The sequence below is a fragment of the Crotalus tigris genome, unplaced genomic scaffold (genome assembly GCF_016545835.1).
Source record: "Crotalus tigris isolate CLP2741 ecotype Arizona unplaced genomic scaffold, ASM1654583v1 scf7180000018124.1459596, whole genome shotgun sequence".
Lineage (NCBI taxonomy): Eukaryota > Metazoa > Chordata > Lepidosauria > Squamata > Viperidae > Crotalus > Crotalus tigris.
Genome location: NW_024096836.1, coordinates 1,087,161 through 1,101,833, shown reverse-complemented (window position 1 = coordinate 1,101,833; position 14,673 = coordinate 1,087,161). Strand labels below are relative to the sequence as shown.

The window sequence follows — 14,673 nt, the reverse complement described above, 5'->3', positions numbered from 1 at the left end:
TCCCAGAATTCCTGAGTCAGCATAGCTGGGCTAGCTAGCTCTTTCTGCCCTTCCTGCTTCCTGCAGAGACGCAGCAAAGGGAGGAGCATGTCCAGTAATCTTTTCAGCTTGTCGGAGAACACCGTGAGTCCACTCTCTTTTACACACACGCACAGAGAGAGAGACAGAGACAGAGACAGAGAGAGAAGCAGGGAAGCGCAAGTGCCTCTCTCTATCTCTGTCTCTCTCTGCAAATGGCAGAGGAGGCTGGGAGCCACAGAGGAAAGCTCAAAGAGCCGCATGCGGCTCTGGAGCTGCAGGTTGCCGACCTGTGATCTAACCTGACAACAATTTTTCTTCCTGATAAAGTTTCTACACTTTTTTTGTTTACAAACTGATATTCCCATTTTTTATTCCATTGCTGGCCCACAGAACTCAACACAAGCATCAGCAGTTTCAGTTTCTTTCCATATAGTAACCCAAAGCACCTTTTATGAAAGGGGTTAGCCCTACTGCTGGATATCTAGTTAGTCTTCATAGACAAGACTACAAACCTAAATGAAAACGGGCTAGCTTACAAGATTTCTCTTACTTTTAAAATAATGTCACTTGTTCAAAACCTTACTCTGAGTTAAACATTTTTTCACACAGCCAAGTGGAGTCAGCATTGTCTTAATAATCAACAGAGCTAGAAGAACAACTTCCTTTTAAATAGTTTTTTTCTCGTGTTCTGCCATGTGTTTAATATATTAACAGCAATTTGTACCATTACAAATTGTCCCAGAATTTTTCTTTTCAAGAATTTCAGGAAACAATTCTCTAGGTATCCTTTTAAGATCACCACCTAGAATACATCAGGACTGAAGCAATAAGATACAATTATGCATATATAATGCTTTTATTTATTTGTTTGTTTGCCTTTATTGTTGTTACAAATCTCAAGGTGACAAACATATCCACCACACCTTCCTTCTCCAATTGTGCCCACAACAACAACCCTGTGAGGTGGATTGGGCTGAGAGAGAATGAGAGGACATCCAGATGGCTTTCAGGGCTAAGGCGGAACTTGAACTCCTAGTCTCCTGCTTTCTAGCCTGGTGCCTTAACCTCAGGAGTCTTGTCAAAATTCAAAGGCATCAATATCTTCCTATCTTGTTTCTTCAGAGCTCAATTTTCATTTTCTCAGGCCTTCCAAGTAAACCAGACAGGGAACTAAGACTAAAGTAAAACCCACTATCACTTTTAACTGCTTGATCTATGTGGGTGGGTCCTTCCTAACTTTCTTTCTCTGATCAATGACTGATTCCTAGGAAGCATCTGTTCCCCTTTCCCCAAGGTCAGTCACACATTCCATTACATATTACACATTTCATAGTGTGTATCACAGAATACCATATCTTGCACAATTCAGATCTTTATAAGTATAGAAATAAAATAATACAAGCATGGAAAATATGAATGTGACCAAGACCGAGTTGAACTGTTATTTTTCAATGTGTTAGATTTCCATTCTTGTAATTTCTGACTTTACCAAACTGATATAGTTTGGTATATGAGATGGTTCTGTTTCAGAAGACACCAGAAGTTTCTTTCTTGTGCCTGAAAGTTTGCATGTCATTTTCCTACTTGTTTATCTTTTTGTTTGCTTACCTCTCAAGTAATTGACTTGTTAACTGTTTTTGAAGGCCTCAGTTATTCTCTGCATTGATAGTAATGAATTTGTGGTTACCTTCAAAAGAACAATTAGTAAATAGCCAGCATAGTAAATAATAAATTACTAATAGTTGGTATCTGTGTATATAGGAAGAGAGGAAAAGTTCTTGTTATACGACACATACTATATATAGTTTTAATAAATGTTCATTACATTTTCATTAAGATCTTTTTAGGGCTGTCAGATCAGATAATTATAAGGAAAAATAACTTTCTTAAATGGTCCTTTTGAAAGGATGAGCAATATGATTCTTATCCATTTTTGTTAATATTTTTGGCACAATGTTATCATAACTTGAAAAAAAACCAAGGATGTATATATCTACAGTAAGAAACTTTAGAATAACAAGAATAAGAGTTCTGGGTTCAAATTAAAACTCATTTTACATTTTATGTCTACCACTTAGAAAAAAGTTAAAATATGGATGAGTGGGAGAACTATCCTTCAAACTTCCACTAGTCTTAGTCATGACTTTATATGAGTTGTTTTGCTGATCATATTTTTAAAAGTTGTTTAAATAGTAATTAATGAGCCAGGTTAACAAACATTTGTCAGTCTTCTTTGATAAAATGAGATGAAATTGTTTTTACTTCTGTATAAATGAGATTAAGCAACCTTAAACCAGAGATCACACCTCTGGAAAGGGAAAGCATAGAGATTAATCACAAAAACAATATAGCAATGATCGCTGGAGAAGCTTACTCTTCCTTGCTCAAAAATGAAGAAAGGAAGAAGATTGAAGGGGAAAGGAAGGAGATGGAGAAGGAAGGAGATTGAAGGGGGAAGGAAGGAAGGAAGGAGAGAGAGATTGAAGGGGGGAGACGCTGCCAAGGACTCACAAGCCGCTCCGCACAATTGTCCGGGGGGGGAGGCTCTGGCGGAGAGCCTGGTGGAGAGCCAAGCAGCAGCACATCCGGGGTCTCGAAAGCTGCACGGAGGATCCACGCACCTCGGAGCTGCCGGCCACCTTCTCACACCCACCAAAGGATGGAGATGGAAGGAAGGAAGGAAGGAGGATTGAAGGGGAAAGGAAGGAGATGGAGAAGGAAGGAAGATTGAAGGGGAAAGGAAAGAGATGGAGAAGGAAGGAGATTGAAGGGGGAAGGAAGGAAGGAAGGAAGGAAGGAAGGAAGGAAGGAAGGAAGGAAGGAAGGAAGGAAGGAAGGAAGGAAGGAGAGGGAGATTGAAGGGGAAGGGATGGAGTTGGAGATGGAAGAAAGAAAGGAAGGAAGATTGAAGGGGAAAGGAAGGAGATGGAGAAGGAAGGAGATTGAAGGGGGGAGGCACTGCCAAGGACACACAAGCAGCTCTGCACAATTGCCCAGGGAGGGGGGGAGGCTCTGGTGGGAGAGCCTGGTAGAGAGCCAAGTGGTGGCACATCTGGGGCCCTGGAAGCTGCGCGGAGGATCCGCACGCCTCGGAGCTGCCGGCTGCCCTCTCTCACCCGCCAACCTGGAGCCCCCCATCCTCATCCCGGCACCTCTTGCCCTCTCCCAGCCTCCCCCCAGGACCTGCCCACCCCTCCAGCCTCCTGAGTGCCATCGCAGCAGCGGGGTTGCCGGAGCCCCTTTCCACACTGCGCAACCCATCACATGCGAGAGGGGTGCAGCTGGAGTGCCAGCTCCCACTCGGAAAGCGCCGCTTCTCCCCTCCCAGCCCGGCTGGCTGGCCTCCGATGCATATGCGGGCATTGCCGCCCCCTCGCTCTCTTCCCCGCCCCCTGGCTGCTTCCGAGGCCCGGAGCACAGCGAGCCAGGAAGGAGCTGCTCCTGCCGGGCAGCCCCACAGCCGTGCCGGGCACCAGAGGGCCAAGGCAGCCTCTGACGGTGAAGGAGGCTGGCCAGGAGACGCGGGGGAGGCTCCCGTGCAGTGCGGAGGGCAGCCAAGGGTGGAGCGTGGCCGGGCAACCAGGAGGCGTGGACACTGGCTCAGCGCTGCAGCTCAGCTCAGCCGGCAATGGCGGCAGCGGCGGCAGCGGTGGAGCAGCCCAGCGGCAGCACCAGCAGCGACCCAGACCCGGCTCTGCTCGGACCGGCTGCTGAGCCAGCCCAGGGTGGCGTTGGGGGCAAGCGCGATGGCGCTGCAGTGGCAGGAGCAGGCGCTGTCAGAGGAGAAGTGCGCCCTGGAGGCAGAGGAGCCGGTGTAGGAGGAAGAGGAGGGCGGCAGTGGCAGCGGTGGCCAGATAGAGGAACGGTGTCTCGGTTTCTAAGACCATTGGAAATATGTGTTTTCTGATGGTCTTAGGCGACCCCTGTGAAAGCGTCGTTCAACCCCCAAAAGGGTCGCGACCCACAGGTTGAGAACAGCTGTTGTAAAGACAGCTACTTTTGATTTTGTGTCCAGATTGTTCTTATACAATCTGCTCTAGATTTTGAGAACTGCCTCTTCTATTGTGAATTCTTTTTTTTCTGGCAAATCATTTCAGCTGAATGGAACTATGATGATTTTAAAAAAGGCTATTAGCCATCAAACTGGATGCCAAGTTTATTGGACTATATCCTATTCTTGTACAGACTAGTCCTGTAGCCTTTCATTTGTAGCTGCCACATGCATTAAGAGTACATCCAGTTTTCGATTATTCCATCCTGAGCTGGAACAGCTGCATTGGCCTGTGTGTATTTCTGCCCACTATGCTCCCATCTCATAGTTGAAATTGAGAGGAAGAATTTGAGGTGAAGCATATTTTGGATTATTGGTGCAGATTATAGTAATTGGTTTCTTGGAAGGGCTGCCAAGACATGAAAAGAACCTGTGCCCCTTTTAGCCTCCTTAAACAATTCCATATGCTGAACCTCACAGTTACCAAAATATAAATAAAAGGCTGAGTTTCATATAATCAGAAAAGATGTACCTTAGACCTCTAGGCTAATGAGTAAGGAAGGAAAAATTAGGGAAGGTGTGTAAGGGCAGTGGGGTGGGAATGGCATTACTTAGATCAAAGGAAGGCATTGTGTAAATATTGAGAAGGTCTGATATTGTAAGGACATCCATTTCCCAGAGCTTCACTTGAAAGACTCTTGGTGATATACAATCTTATTTCTTAAATTTTTTATTGTTATTATAATATTGTTTTTATTTTGTTGTCAATATAATTACTGTTCCAATTATGCAATCAAGTTACGGAGGTCATTAGAATGTAGAAAATGCTATATTTTGCAAATTGTGGCCTGTCTTACAAATCTTATATTATGATGATGGTTATAAACATATTTGTTTATGTAAATTGACTATAGACTTAGTAGTTCCCATGTTCCCCTATGTTCTTTGCGAAGGAGCACTGTCATCTGTACTCCCCTTCAGTTGTTCTTTTTAATTCTTTCCTGGCACTCTCTTATTGGCAGATAGTAATTTTTCCATTGTTACCTATCAATTATGGCTTGAAGGACTAAGAACAACAAAAATTATCTGGGTAATATTTTCAGCTACTGTAGGTTGCTGCAGTCTGTCTGTGCCATCCATTTTAACCTTGTGGCTGAGCTTGATAATATGCTAAGAACTACCAGATCTGGGCTGCAAAACAATGACCACAAAATAGCAGAAACAAGATAAAGAAAATGATCAACAACTCATCTGATGGTGTGTTTAGATTTTTGCAGCCCAGATCTGGTAGCCTAACTCCAGTTAGACAACAAGATGAAACATATCTCTTTGGTGCCCTTGTTCAATAATATTCATTCTGTTTTTATAAGTAATTTAACCTTTCATTAAGTTAAAAATTCTTAGAATATTTTCCATCTTTATTCTGTCAAGGAAGAAATAATGTAATTGTTGATGCAGACTAATTAACACATGGCAATTTGAAGACAATCTTATTCTGTTCTACTCAGGGTTGGAAATGGCACAGTCCATCCTGTTATTGGCTGGGGGATGACCATGTGATATACAATGAAGCTCGGAAAATGTGCATGGATTTTGGTTCTGCCCTGGTTATTATCACCAACAGGTATGTGTCCCATCATAAGTCACTAAAAGGATTTTTTGTATTGTGGCATTTTAAAAAATATTCGGGAGACTTCTGGTTTGTTGCACAGCTGCCATGGATGGCTGGGAGACTTGCTCTCTCTTCCTCATTCAGTTTCGGATCACTGGGGGCTCCTGAAAAGGGCCAAAAGTCGCCCCGAAGAAGCGACCAGCAAGGAGGGGCTCTCACTGGATTGCGGGAGAGCAGCAACTTTCCCATTAGAGCTGGCGATCCCCTCCAAATTGGCAGACAAAAGGACCGGCCATAGAAATATGGCTGGTCCCTAGGCTGCAGACAGCCAAAGTCACACTACCATCTGGCAACTTCAAAGCAGTGTGCAAAGGACTGGGTGAGATCTACCTCTCTTAAATCCTAATTGCTTTTTTGTACCTATTCAAGCTGCTAAAGTACTTTCCCCCTGTGGAGAGGGAAGGGGGATTTTAGCCCTCCCTCTAGAAATAACTGTGATTGAATATACAGGGGAGTTTTGAAAGCATTGAAAAAATAATTGGATCCCAATTGGAACTTTATTTCCTAAACTTGTGGATTAAAAGATTTTTGATTATCTATTTTTTACTTTCTATTTTTATTTGAAAGTCTGGGTTTTCCTCTTAAAATAGAAGAAAAAAACCAAAAGGATTAAAATAACTTTGAGATTTAAAGGAACTCCTTAAACAATGGGGTGACATCTTGTGGCTAAACCTGAAATTGCAATTTATTACTCTTAAAGAAAAGAGACTTGACTGACAGTTCAGAAAAAAAGATAAGATTCATTTGACCTTGAACACCAGCTGTGAGACTTTTAGCTCTGTTTCTTATTTACTGGGTGAAAAAAAAACTGTAAAAGTTTTCAATTCAACTCATCACTATGGAAGACCAGGAACAGACCTTTTTTATTGAAGAAATGCAAAAACAAATTTTTGCTATATTGAAAATAACTTACCAAACTCTTCTTGTAGCTGGTGATGAAATAAGAAAAACCAGAAAGGGAAAAACCAGAAAGTGTCTTAGTTATGCAAACTCAGACTTTGACTATAACTAAAAACCTATCTATACAGAATACAACAGAAAAAATTGAACAATTAAATATTATCACAGAAGACCTAACTGCCCAACAAGTAATACAATAGAAATTTCAGAAAAAAATCTGACAACTTGGATGCTATATAAATCAGAAGGAATCTGAAGATCAAGAAGAGAAACAGATGGAAGAAAAGATAAACACTTCAGGACAACTACATCAAGAAGAGAAAATAAAGAGATGATCTGGTAGTCCTGCCAGACCCTTCAGCCTTCCAAAAATGGCAACTGGGTGGTCATCTCAATATGACATAATATATACAATAATACAAGAATTCTTTGAGGACCCTTTGAAGATGATTCGGCAAAGAAAAAAAGCCAGAATAAGACTGAAGAAGAATGAAGCGTGGACATATTTAGGAGATAGAATATATTTAAGATCCGTATTTTGAATATGAGATATTGTTATGATATGACGATAAAGAAAAATATTGGCTAATTAAAACCTAGATGCATAAATATCAACAGTTAAATTGAAATATTCAGTTGTTTATAAAGGTTAGATAAAGGTGATTAAGACATATATATGTTAAGAGTGATGTAACGTAATTAACATGTTTTGATGTAATGATAAGAATAAAAATTATAAGCTTAAATATGAGTAAGTGGACATAAGGAAGAATACTGAAATGGGAGAAATTTTGGTTATTGAATCTATAATATTTGGAAATTATAATGAAAATAGGAATATTATATTGTATTACTAATCTGTTGATATAGAAGTGAGATAGATATGTATTCGGAACTCTAGATGTTGAGGGGAATTGTGACAAAGGGAATTGAGGCCATTTGAAAATTTGGAAATGATAAATATTAAACATTTAATTTTAATATCAACACAAATTAAAGCTGGGAAAATTCATAAGGTTATTAATGGTCCAAAAGATGGAATGTTAAAATAAATAAGACATATAGAATTATTGATAAATGTAAGAAAGCTATTAAGTAGCTGATGGATAGAATAAGAATTAAACTAATTTAAACAAGAGACAGTATTATTAAGGGGGGAAAAAGAAGAAATATTGGCTGTAATAGTTAGAGATTTGTCTTAATAATATTTGTATGTAATGGAATTATTGCAACCTAGACACCGTGTTGCTTTTCAAAGATATAATTGTAACATTGGAAAATTAATAAAAAGTTTAAAAAAATATTTGGGTATTGGTGATATTGGCTTCTGGATGCTCCAGTTAAAGCTTTCGAAGTAATTACCCATTGTCTTCTTGGTTGCCTTTGAAGGGAGTACATGCTACTTGGATGCCAGTGATAGTAGCAAAATGGTAGAACCTCTGGTGAAAGATTAGGGTTAGAGAAAGAAGTGAGGAAATGATGGATTTGTTCCTTTTTTCCTGAACCAGATTTGAACAGGCCTATGTGAGCAGCCTCATCTATGGATGGGAGGATGAATATTTCTGGACTGCATTACAAGACATAAATGAAACTGGTTCTTTCCATTGGTTGAGTGGAGATGAAGTCACCTACACCCACTGGAACCGCAACCAACCTGGTAAAAGTTTATATCATGTTCTAAATCATAAGAGTAAAAGTATATACACTCATATACTTTGTTATAAGAACTGTATATAAACAAAAAACTCTGATTTTTGTATTTATATTATGGGATATATCAATATACAGTGGCCTTTCAGAAAAAAATTCTTATGATTTGTTTTACTAAACATTATTTACATGAATCAGCAATGAAAATGTTCATATTAAGAATGATTAAGAAATGGATGTTACCTATTATTTTAAGGGTCAGTATCATATTGAATTACAATATATCTCCATTTGAAATACTGTGTATAGTTCTGGTTATATTATTTCAAAACCTTCCCTATGAAACATCTCTCCTACAGGGAAATTCTTAGGATTTCATGGGGTTATATAATATGCTGCATGATTGGTGACATCTCCTTCATAGATTTTGATCAGTTCATTTATTCCTGTACCTGAGAGCAAAAATATTCAGGATTTCATTATGGCCCCATGGTATTCTGCACACATCAGTGTCTTTAGAAAAATGACTTTTGATATCATCGATCACAGTATCCTTTTGGATTGGCTGCGGGATTTAGGATTGAGTGGGTGTACAGTATTCCACCGATTTGGTTCCTTTCTCTGTAGCCAGTTCCAATAGATGCTAATGGGGGCAAAAGATCAAGCTCTTATGTGGGGTGCCACAAGGCTCGGTACTCTCTCCTTTTTAATTGCTGGGTGAGGTAATCCAATACCATGGGTTGAGATATCATCAATATACTGATGATACTCAGCTTTATATTTCTATCCATGGTGACCCAAGTGATAGTGTGGCTGGCCTTTTGTGGTGCCTGGAAGTCATGGAAACCTTGTGAGAGACAACAGGCTTCAACTGAACCCTCTGTAAGACAGAGTGGCTGGCCATATGCAAAGTCTTGGGATCCAGAGGTTTATCATCTTTAGTTCTGGATAGGGTGGCACTTCGTACTCAACTTGGGATTTCTCCTAGGCTTATATCTCCTGCTTAAAGAGCAGGTAGCAGTTCTGGATAGGAGAGCCTTCTATGTCATGTGCCAGTTATGGTCTTTTCTGCACTGTGAGACTCTGTGTTCAGTCATTCTTTCCCTGGTCATCTCCCGCTTGTATTACTGAAGTGCGCTGTACATGAGGCTACCCTTGAAGTTTATTTGAAAGCTACATTTAGGGTTAGGGTTAGGGTTAGGATAATAATAAATGTTGTGCATCATCTCTCTTTCAAAATAATACTATGGAAATGGAGTCAAAGGAACATCTGAAATGAAAAAATAAAACAAAAAACTGTGTACAGTATATTCCTCCAGCATCTACCATGTATAAAATTCATCAGATGTACAATATTAGCTACACTCTCTAGCCATCTTCCTATAAAAAGTTTGCAATCAATATGACAATAACATTTCAGCTTGAATGCACATTTGAGAAAATCAGAATGGTATTTGTGATTCAAGGAAGGAAAAAGGTCAGCTTTTGTAGTGGTAGCAATCTTGTAAGGTGGCGTTGTGAGTCAGAAAGAAAATATTAACTTAAACCTTTTCTCTTGTGTATTTCCTCTTTCTCGTGAACTTATTAGGTTATAACAAAGGTGGCTGTGTTGCTTTGGCCACAGGAAGTGCCATGGGCCTGTGGGAAGTAAAGAATTGCACTACATTCAAGGCCAAGTATATCTGCAGGCAGAATCTGGGGACACCAGTAAATCCTGAACTTCCTTCACCACATCCTACACCCAGCCTCACTGGCTCTTGTCCTTCAGGATGGACCAACCCCTCCAAGCTGAGATATTGCTATAAAGTAAGTCCTGAGTAAAGAATCGCAGCCAACTACTTTAGTGATTTGCAGTGATGCTTAAAAGTTTGAGAATCCCTTTGAATTTTTAATATTCCTGCATAAATATGAGCTAAAACATCTGTTCTCTACACAAGTTCTAAAATTAGATAGAGAACTCAAACAAATGAGTCAAAATATTAAACTTCTTATTTATTGAGGAAAATGATCCAAAGCTAGATATTTGTGTGTGGCAAAAATGTGAACCTTTGCTTTCAATACTTGATGTGCCTTGCACAGCAATGATTGCAACTAAATGTTTCTGATAACTGTTACCAGCCCTGCACATTGGCTTGGAGGAATTTTAGCCAATTCCTTCTTGCAGAACAAACTCAGAGATGTTGGTGGACTTTATCAGATGAACTGCCTGCTTCAAGTTCTTCCACATTTCTCTAGGATTAAGGTTAGGATTTCAACTTAGGTATTCCAAAGATTTATTTTCTTGTGTTTTAATCATTCTTTGGTTGTATAACTTGTCTTTTCGGTTGTTGTTTTTTTGCATGACCCTCTTTCTTTTGAGCTTTATATACATATATCCTGACATTTTTCTACAGAATTTTCTGGTATAATTCAGAATTCATAGCTCTATCAATCCTGATCCAGAGGCAGCAAATTAGCCTCATCACCAAATGGGTAAGGTTCTTATTCTAGAATATAGTGGGATTTTTTTTGCCAAACATAAAACTTTTCATTCAAGCCAAAAAGTTCTTTGGTCTCATCTGTCCACAGGACATTCTTCCAATAGCCTTCTGGCTTATCCATGTGGTCTTTTGCAAACTAAATGAGCATCAGTATTCTTTTTGGAGACTAGTGGCTCTCTCCTTTTGACCCTACCATGCACACCATTGTTGTCCAGTGTTTTCTAATTGTGATCTCATAAATACTGACATCTGATTATCATCCCATTGACTGAAAAATGTGACTCTTAATTTCTCCTTCAAATGAACTGATAATCCTAGAAGTTCACATACTTTTGCCATACATAGAAATTTAACTTTGGATCATTTTCCTCAATAAATAACTGAATTGTCAGGTGCAAGAAATAAGAAATCAAGATAGAGTTCAAAAGTACTACAAGTTTATTTCATGCTACCTATTCACAAGAATCTGATTTACTAATGGTCAAGGCAAATTAATGCCAGGTAAAGGTCAATGGACTTCAAAAGGGACTGGATTTAGTTTCTTGTGAGGGCATAGAGCAGACATGTCAAACTCGCAACGTCACATGACATCATGCAACGTATTGGGAAGGTTTTGCCATTGCCGGCAATGGGGTGAGTGCAGCTTCTGGATGACGCGTCCAGCCTGCAGGCCAGCAGTTTGACACCCCTGACATAGAGACTCCAAATTGATGCTGCATTTGACTCCACCTCAGGTTCAGTCTAGTCATCTCCTATATGAATAAGTTTAAAGTTTTTAATTCATTTGTTTAACTGGGTTCTTTTTATCCAGTTTTGTAACTTTTTCGAAGAACAGATCACATTTTAGGTCATATTTATGCAAATATATATTGAACATTCAAAAGGGTTCAAAACTTTTAAGCATCACTGTATACTCAAAGGATTAAAGGCAAAGAGAATGATTTTAACTTGAACTGATCTTAGTGCAGCAGTTTTATAATTCAACATAAATGCTGGTGTGATACAGTAACAGCCTATTGGTTTGCAAGTCAGAGATCCTCTAGTTGTACAGAATACTGTGAAAATGTTTGTAATAAAAAAGGTGTTTTTGAAGACTACCTAGAAGCTGCAATTAGTGTAAAATATAGCAGGAAGCTTGTTGGAAGCAGGAATTGCTATTTAGGTACATTACAAATGATAGTACTGCTTTATACTGTTTTGGGGAGACTCCACTTTAAAGACTGCATCAGTTTTGTTCACTGTGATACAAAAAAGACATTGAGAGTGCAGGAAAGAGCAGCAAAGATAATTAGTGGGCTGGAGGGTAAAACATATTAAGAACAGTTGCAAGAATTGGGTATTTTATATCTAGTGAAAAGAAGGACCGGAGTGACATGATAGCAGTGTTCTAATAATTGAGGGCTGCCACAAAGAAGAGGAGGTTAACCTATTTACCAAAGCATCACAAGGGAGAACAAGAAGAAATGGATGAAAACTAATCAAGGAGAGAACTAACCTAGAACTAAGAAGAAATTTCCTGACAGTGAAACAATTAACTAGTGGAATGGCTTGCCTTCAGAAGTAGGGGTGCTCTATCACTGGAGGTTTTTAAAAAGATTGGGTAGCCATTTGTCCAAAATGGTATGGGGGTCTCCTGCTTGTGCAGAGAGTTGGACTAGAAGATCCCCAAAATCTCTTCCAACTTTGTTATTCTGTATTGCAAACCCTCATTTGTTATCCATTGGTTTCTAGCTACAGTTCAAAGTGCTGTTTTGCTTGGATCTTAGGCACCTTCCTGAAAATGTTCTTTGAGAAAACAACCATAGAAAACCTCATTACAGAGTAGTTCAATGGGCAAAACATATAGATAATGCTTTTTCAGGATGGAACATTTCCTGCTTGATGTCTGCTGGTCTTCCAGAACCTAGTTCAAACAGTGCTTTTTCAGAAAATGTGGGGGGAAGATACTGTATTGCTGCCCTTGTTTTAGTACTGTTTATAAACTATCCATTCAACTATAATAGTATATAACAGTGATGGCGAACCTTTTAGAGACCGAGTGCCCAAACTGCAACCCAAACCCACTTATGCATCGTTGGGTGCTGGGTGGGTGTGGCCCATTGGGTGGGCGTAGCTGCGGTGATAACGGCAGACTGGGTGGGACTAAAAAGTTCAATCAATCAATTCCAACTTTGCAAGATCGTTTTTTTCCCCGCGAGAAGTTGAAATTGACTGACTGATTGAACCTTTTTTTTTTTTTTTTTGCACACGGCGGCAGAGGCCTAAAGTGAAAAGGTTTTATAAAACCCAGCTGAAGGCCTAGGACTGGGGTGATGGTGCACGTGCCCACAGAGAGGGCTCTGAGTGCCGCCTCTGGCATCCGTGCTATAGGTTTGCCACCACTGGTATATAATAAAACAAAAAATAAATAAAAGTAAAATAAATATAGAAGATTGTGACTTGGAATGTAAGAGCAAAGGATACTAGGTAATAAATGAACAGATGAGATTAAAGAAAGAGAAATTGATAAATTATGTAACTATGAACTGAGGAGAAAGGTAATGTATGTAATGTATGGATTTGTAGCTCTGTCACACATTACTGTAAATATGGTTTTTGTAAGTAAGAAAAAAAGCAAACCCCAATCAATATTGAAGGCTTTAGAGAGAATAAAATGTGAGATTCACATTATCCTATCCCAAATACCAACTAGGTTATGAGAAAAATATGATGATCCTTTTGCATATTTATCAGATTCTGCCTTTGTTGAGTCTTCAGGAGAAGGAATATTATTCCAATGGAGCATTCTTTTTTAGCAGGATAGATTTCATTTTCCAGTGCAGTATTTGCATGAGACATATCCTGTCATATATTTCTAAAAAAAAAATCAGAGTCCGTCATGCTGGGATAATAAATAACAGGGATAAATTTGTAAAATTACCCTTTCTCCTTAATTTTTGGACAGGTATTCAGCTATGATAAGCTGCAGGAAAAGAAAAATTGGATCACAGCACATTTGTTCTGTCAGGAATTAAAAGCACAGCTCTTGAGCTTGAGTGATTATGAGGAGGAACATTTTGTAGCCAACACCCTCAACAAGATTTTTGGGTGAGGAATAAATTAAGTACTTAAGTAATTTTGTGACTAATTAGAAAATGTATACTTGGAGTTACAGGCTTATATTCATTTGTGCATTCCTCTATGCTCTTGAATATATACATGCATTGATTGAGCATAAGGTAGTTTCATAAAGGCCCCAAAACATAACTTAAATTATGACAATACTTTTATTTGGGGCAAATAATCTGGGGAAATGAAGAAAATGAATTATTCCAATTTTTCTCAGCATCAAAAGCAAAATCAGACTATTTCTCGTAATTCTGTCAAATGGATATTTTTCAGCTACGCAATCATCTCTTTCTTTTCCCCTTTGCTCTGACCTAGGGAATCGGAACCTGACACTCACGAGCAACACTGGTTCTGGATTGGCTTGAATCGCCGTAGCCCTAGAACCGGGGGAAGTTGGAGCTGGAGTGATGGTGTTGGAGTGAGTAGTGGATTTCATATTGGGAATATGCATGGAAAAGTCTAAATATTTAGAGAGTATATATAAATTTATTTATTGAATCAGCTTTTTCAAAATTACAAATTGAGCTATAGGTTGTTGAATATAGCATTAATTTTGTCTGCTCAGACCAATTAATCAAAAAATTTACATTGAAAATAGAAAAATCTATCAACTTTATAATAAATCAGATAACATTATTCTGGATTTTGTACTCCAATGCACCAAACAAATTAAATGCCAATATGTATTTATGTGAAAAAAAATCTGAAAAAGCTTTGGGAATATAATGGGTTTTATAGCAAGAGTATCTATCTCTATTTTTCTGAATGTGAAAAATTCTCAATATCAGCTGTTTCTACATTTGGATTAATTATCATGGATTAAGATATGCCCATACTGAGGCAACTGTGCT

The 14,673-nt window shown here is 38.9% G+C and overlaps 1 protein-coding gene across 3 annotated transcripts in view; it reads left to right on the top strand.

Moving 5' to 3' along the window:
• The window catches only part of MRC2 (mannose receptor C type 2), a 142,326-nt gene that overhangs the window by 73,792 nt on the left and 53,861 nt on the right, over positions 1 to 14,673 (top strand). For all 3 annotated transcript variants that reach the window (XM_039348178.1, XM_039348177.1, XM_039348179.1), the window contains exons 10-14: positions 5,521 to 5,636; positions 8,093 to 8,241; positions 9,823 to 10,040; positions 13,659 to 13,801; positions 14,138 to 14,240. In XM_039348178.1, the coding sequence (XP_039204112.1) occupies positions 5,521 to 5,636; positions 8,093 to 8,241; positions 9,823 to 10,040; positions 13,659 to 13,801; positions 14,138 to 14,240 (729 nt within the window). The remainder of the gene's footprint in view (positions 1 to 5,520; positions 5,637 to 8,092; positions 8,242 to 9,822; positions 10,041 to 13,658; positions 13,802 to 14,137; positions 14,241 to 14,673) is intronic.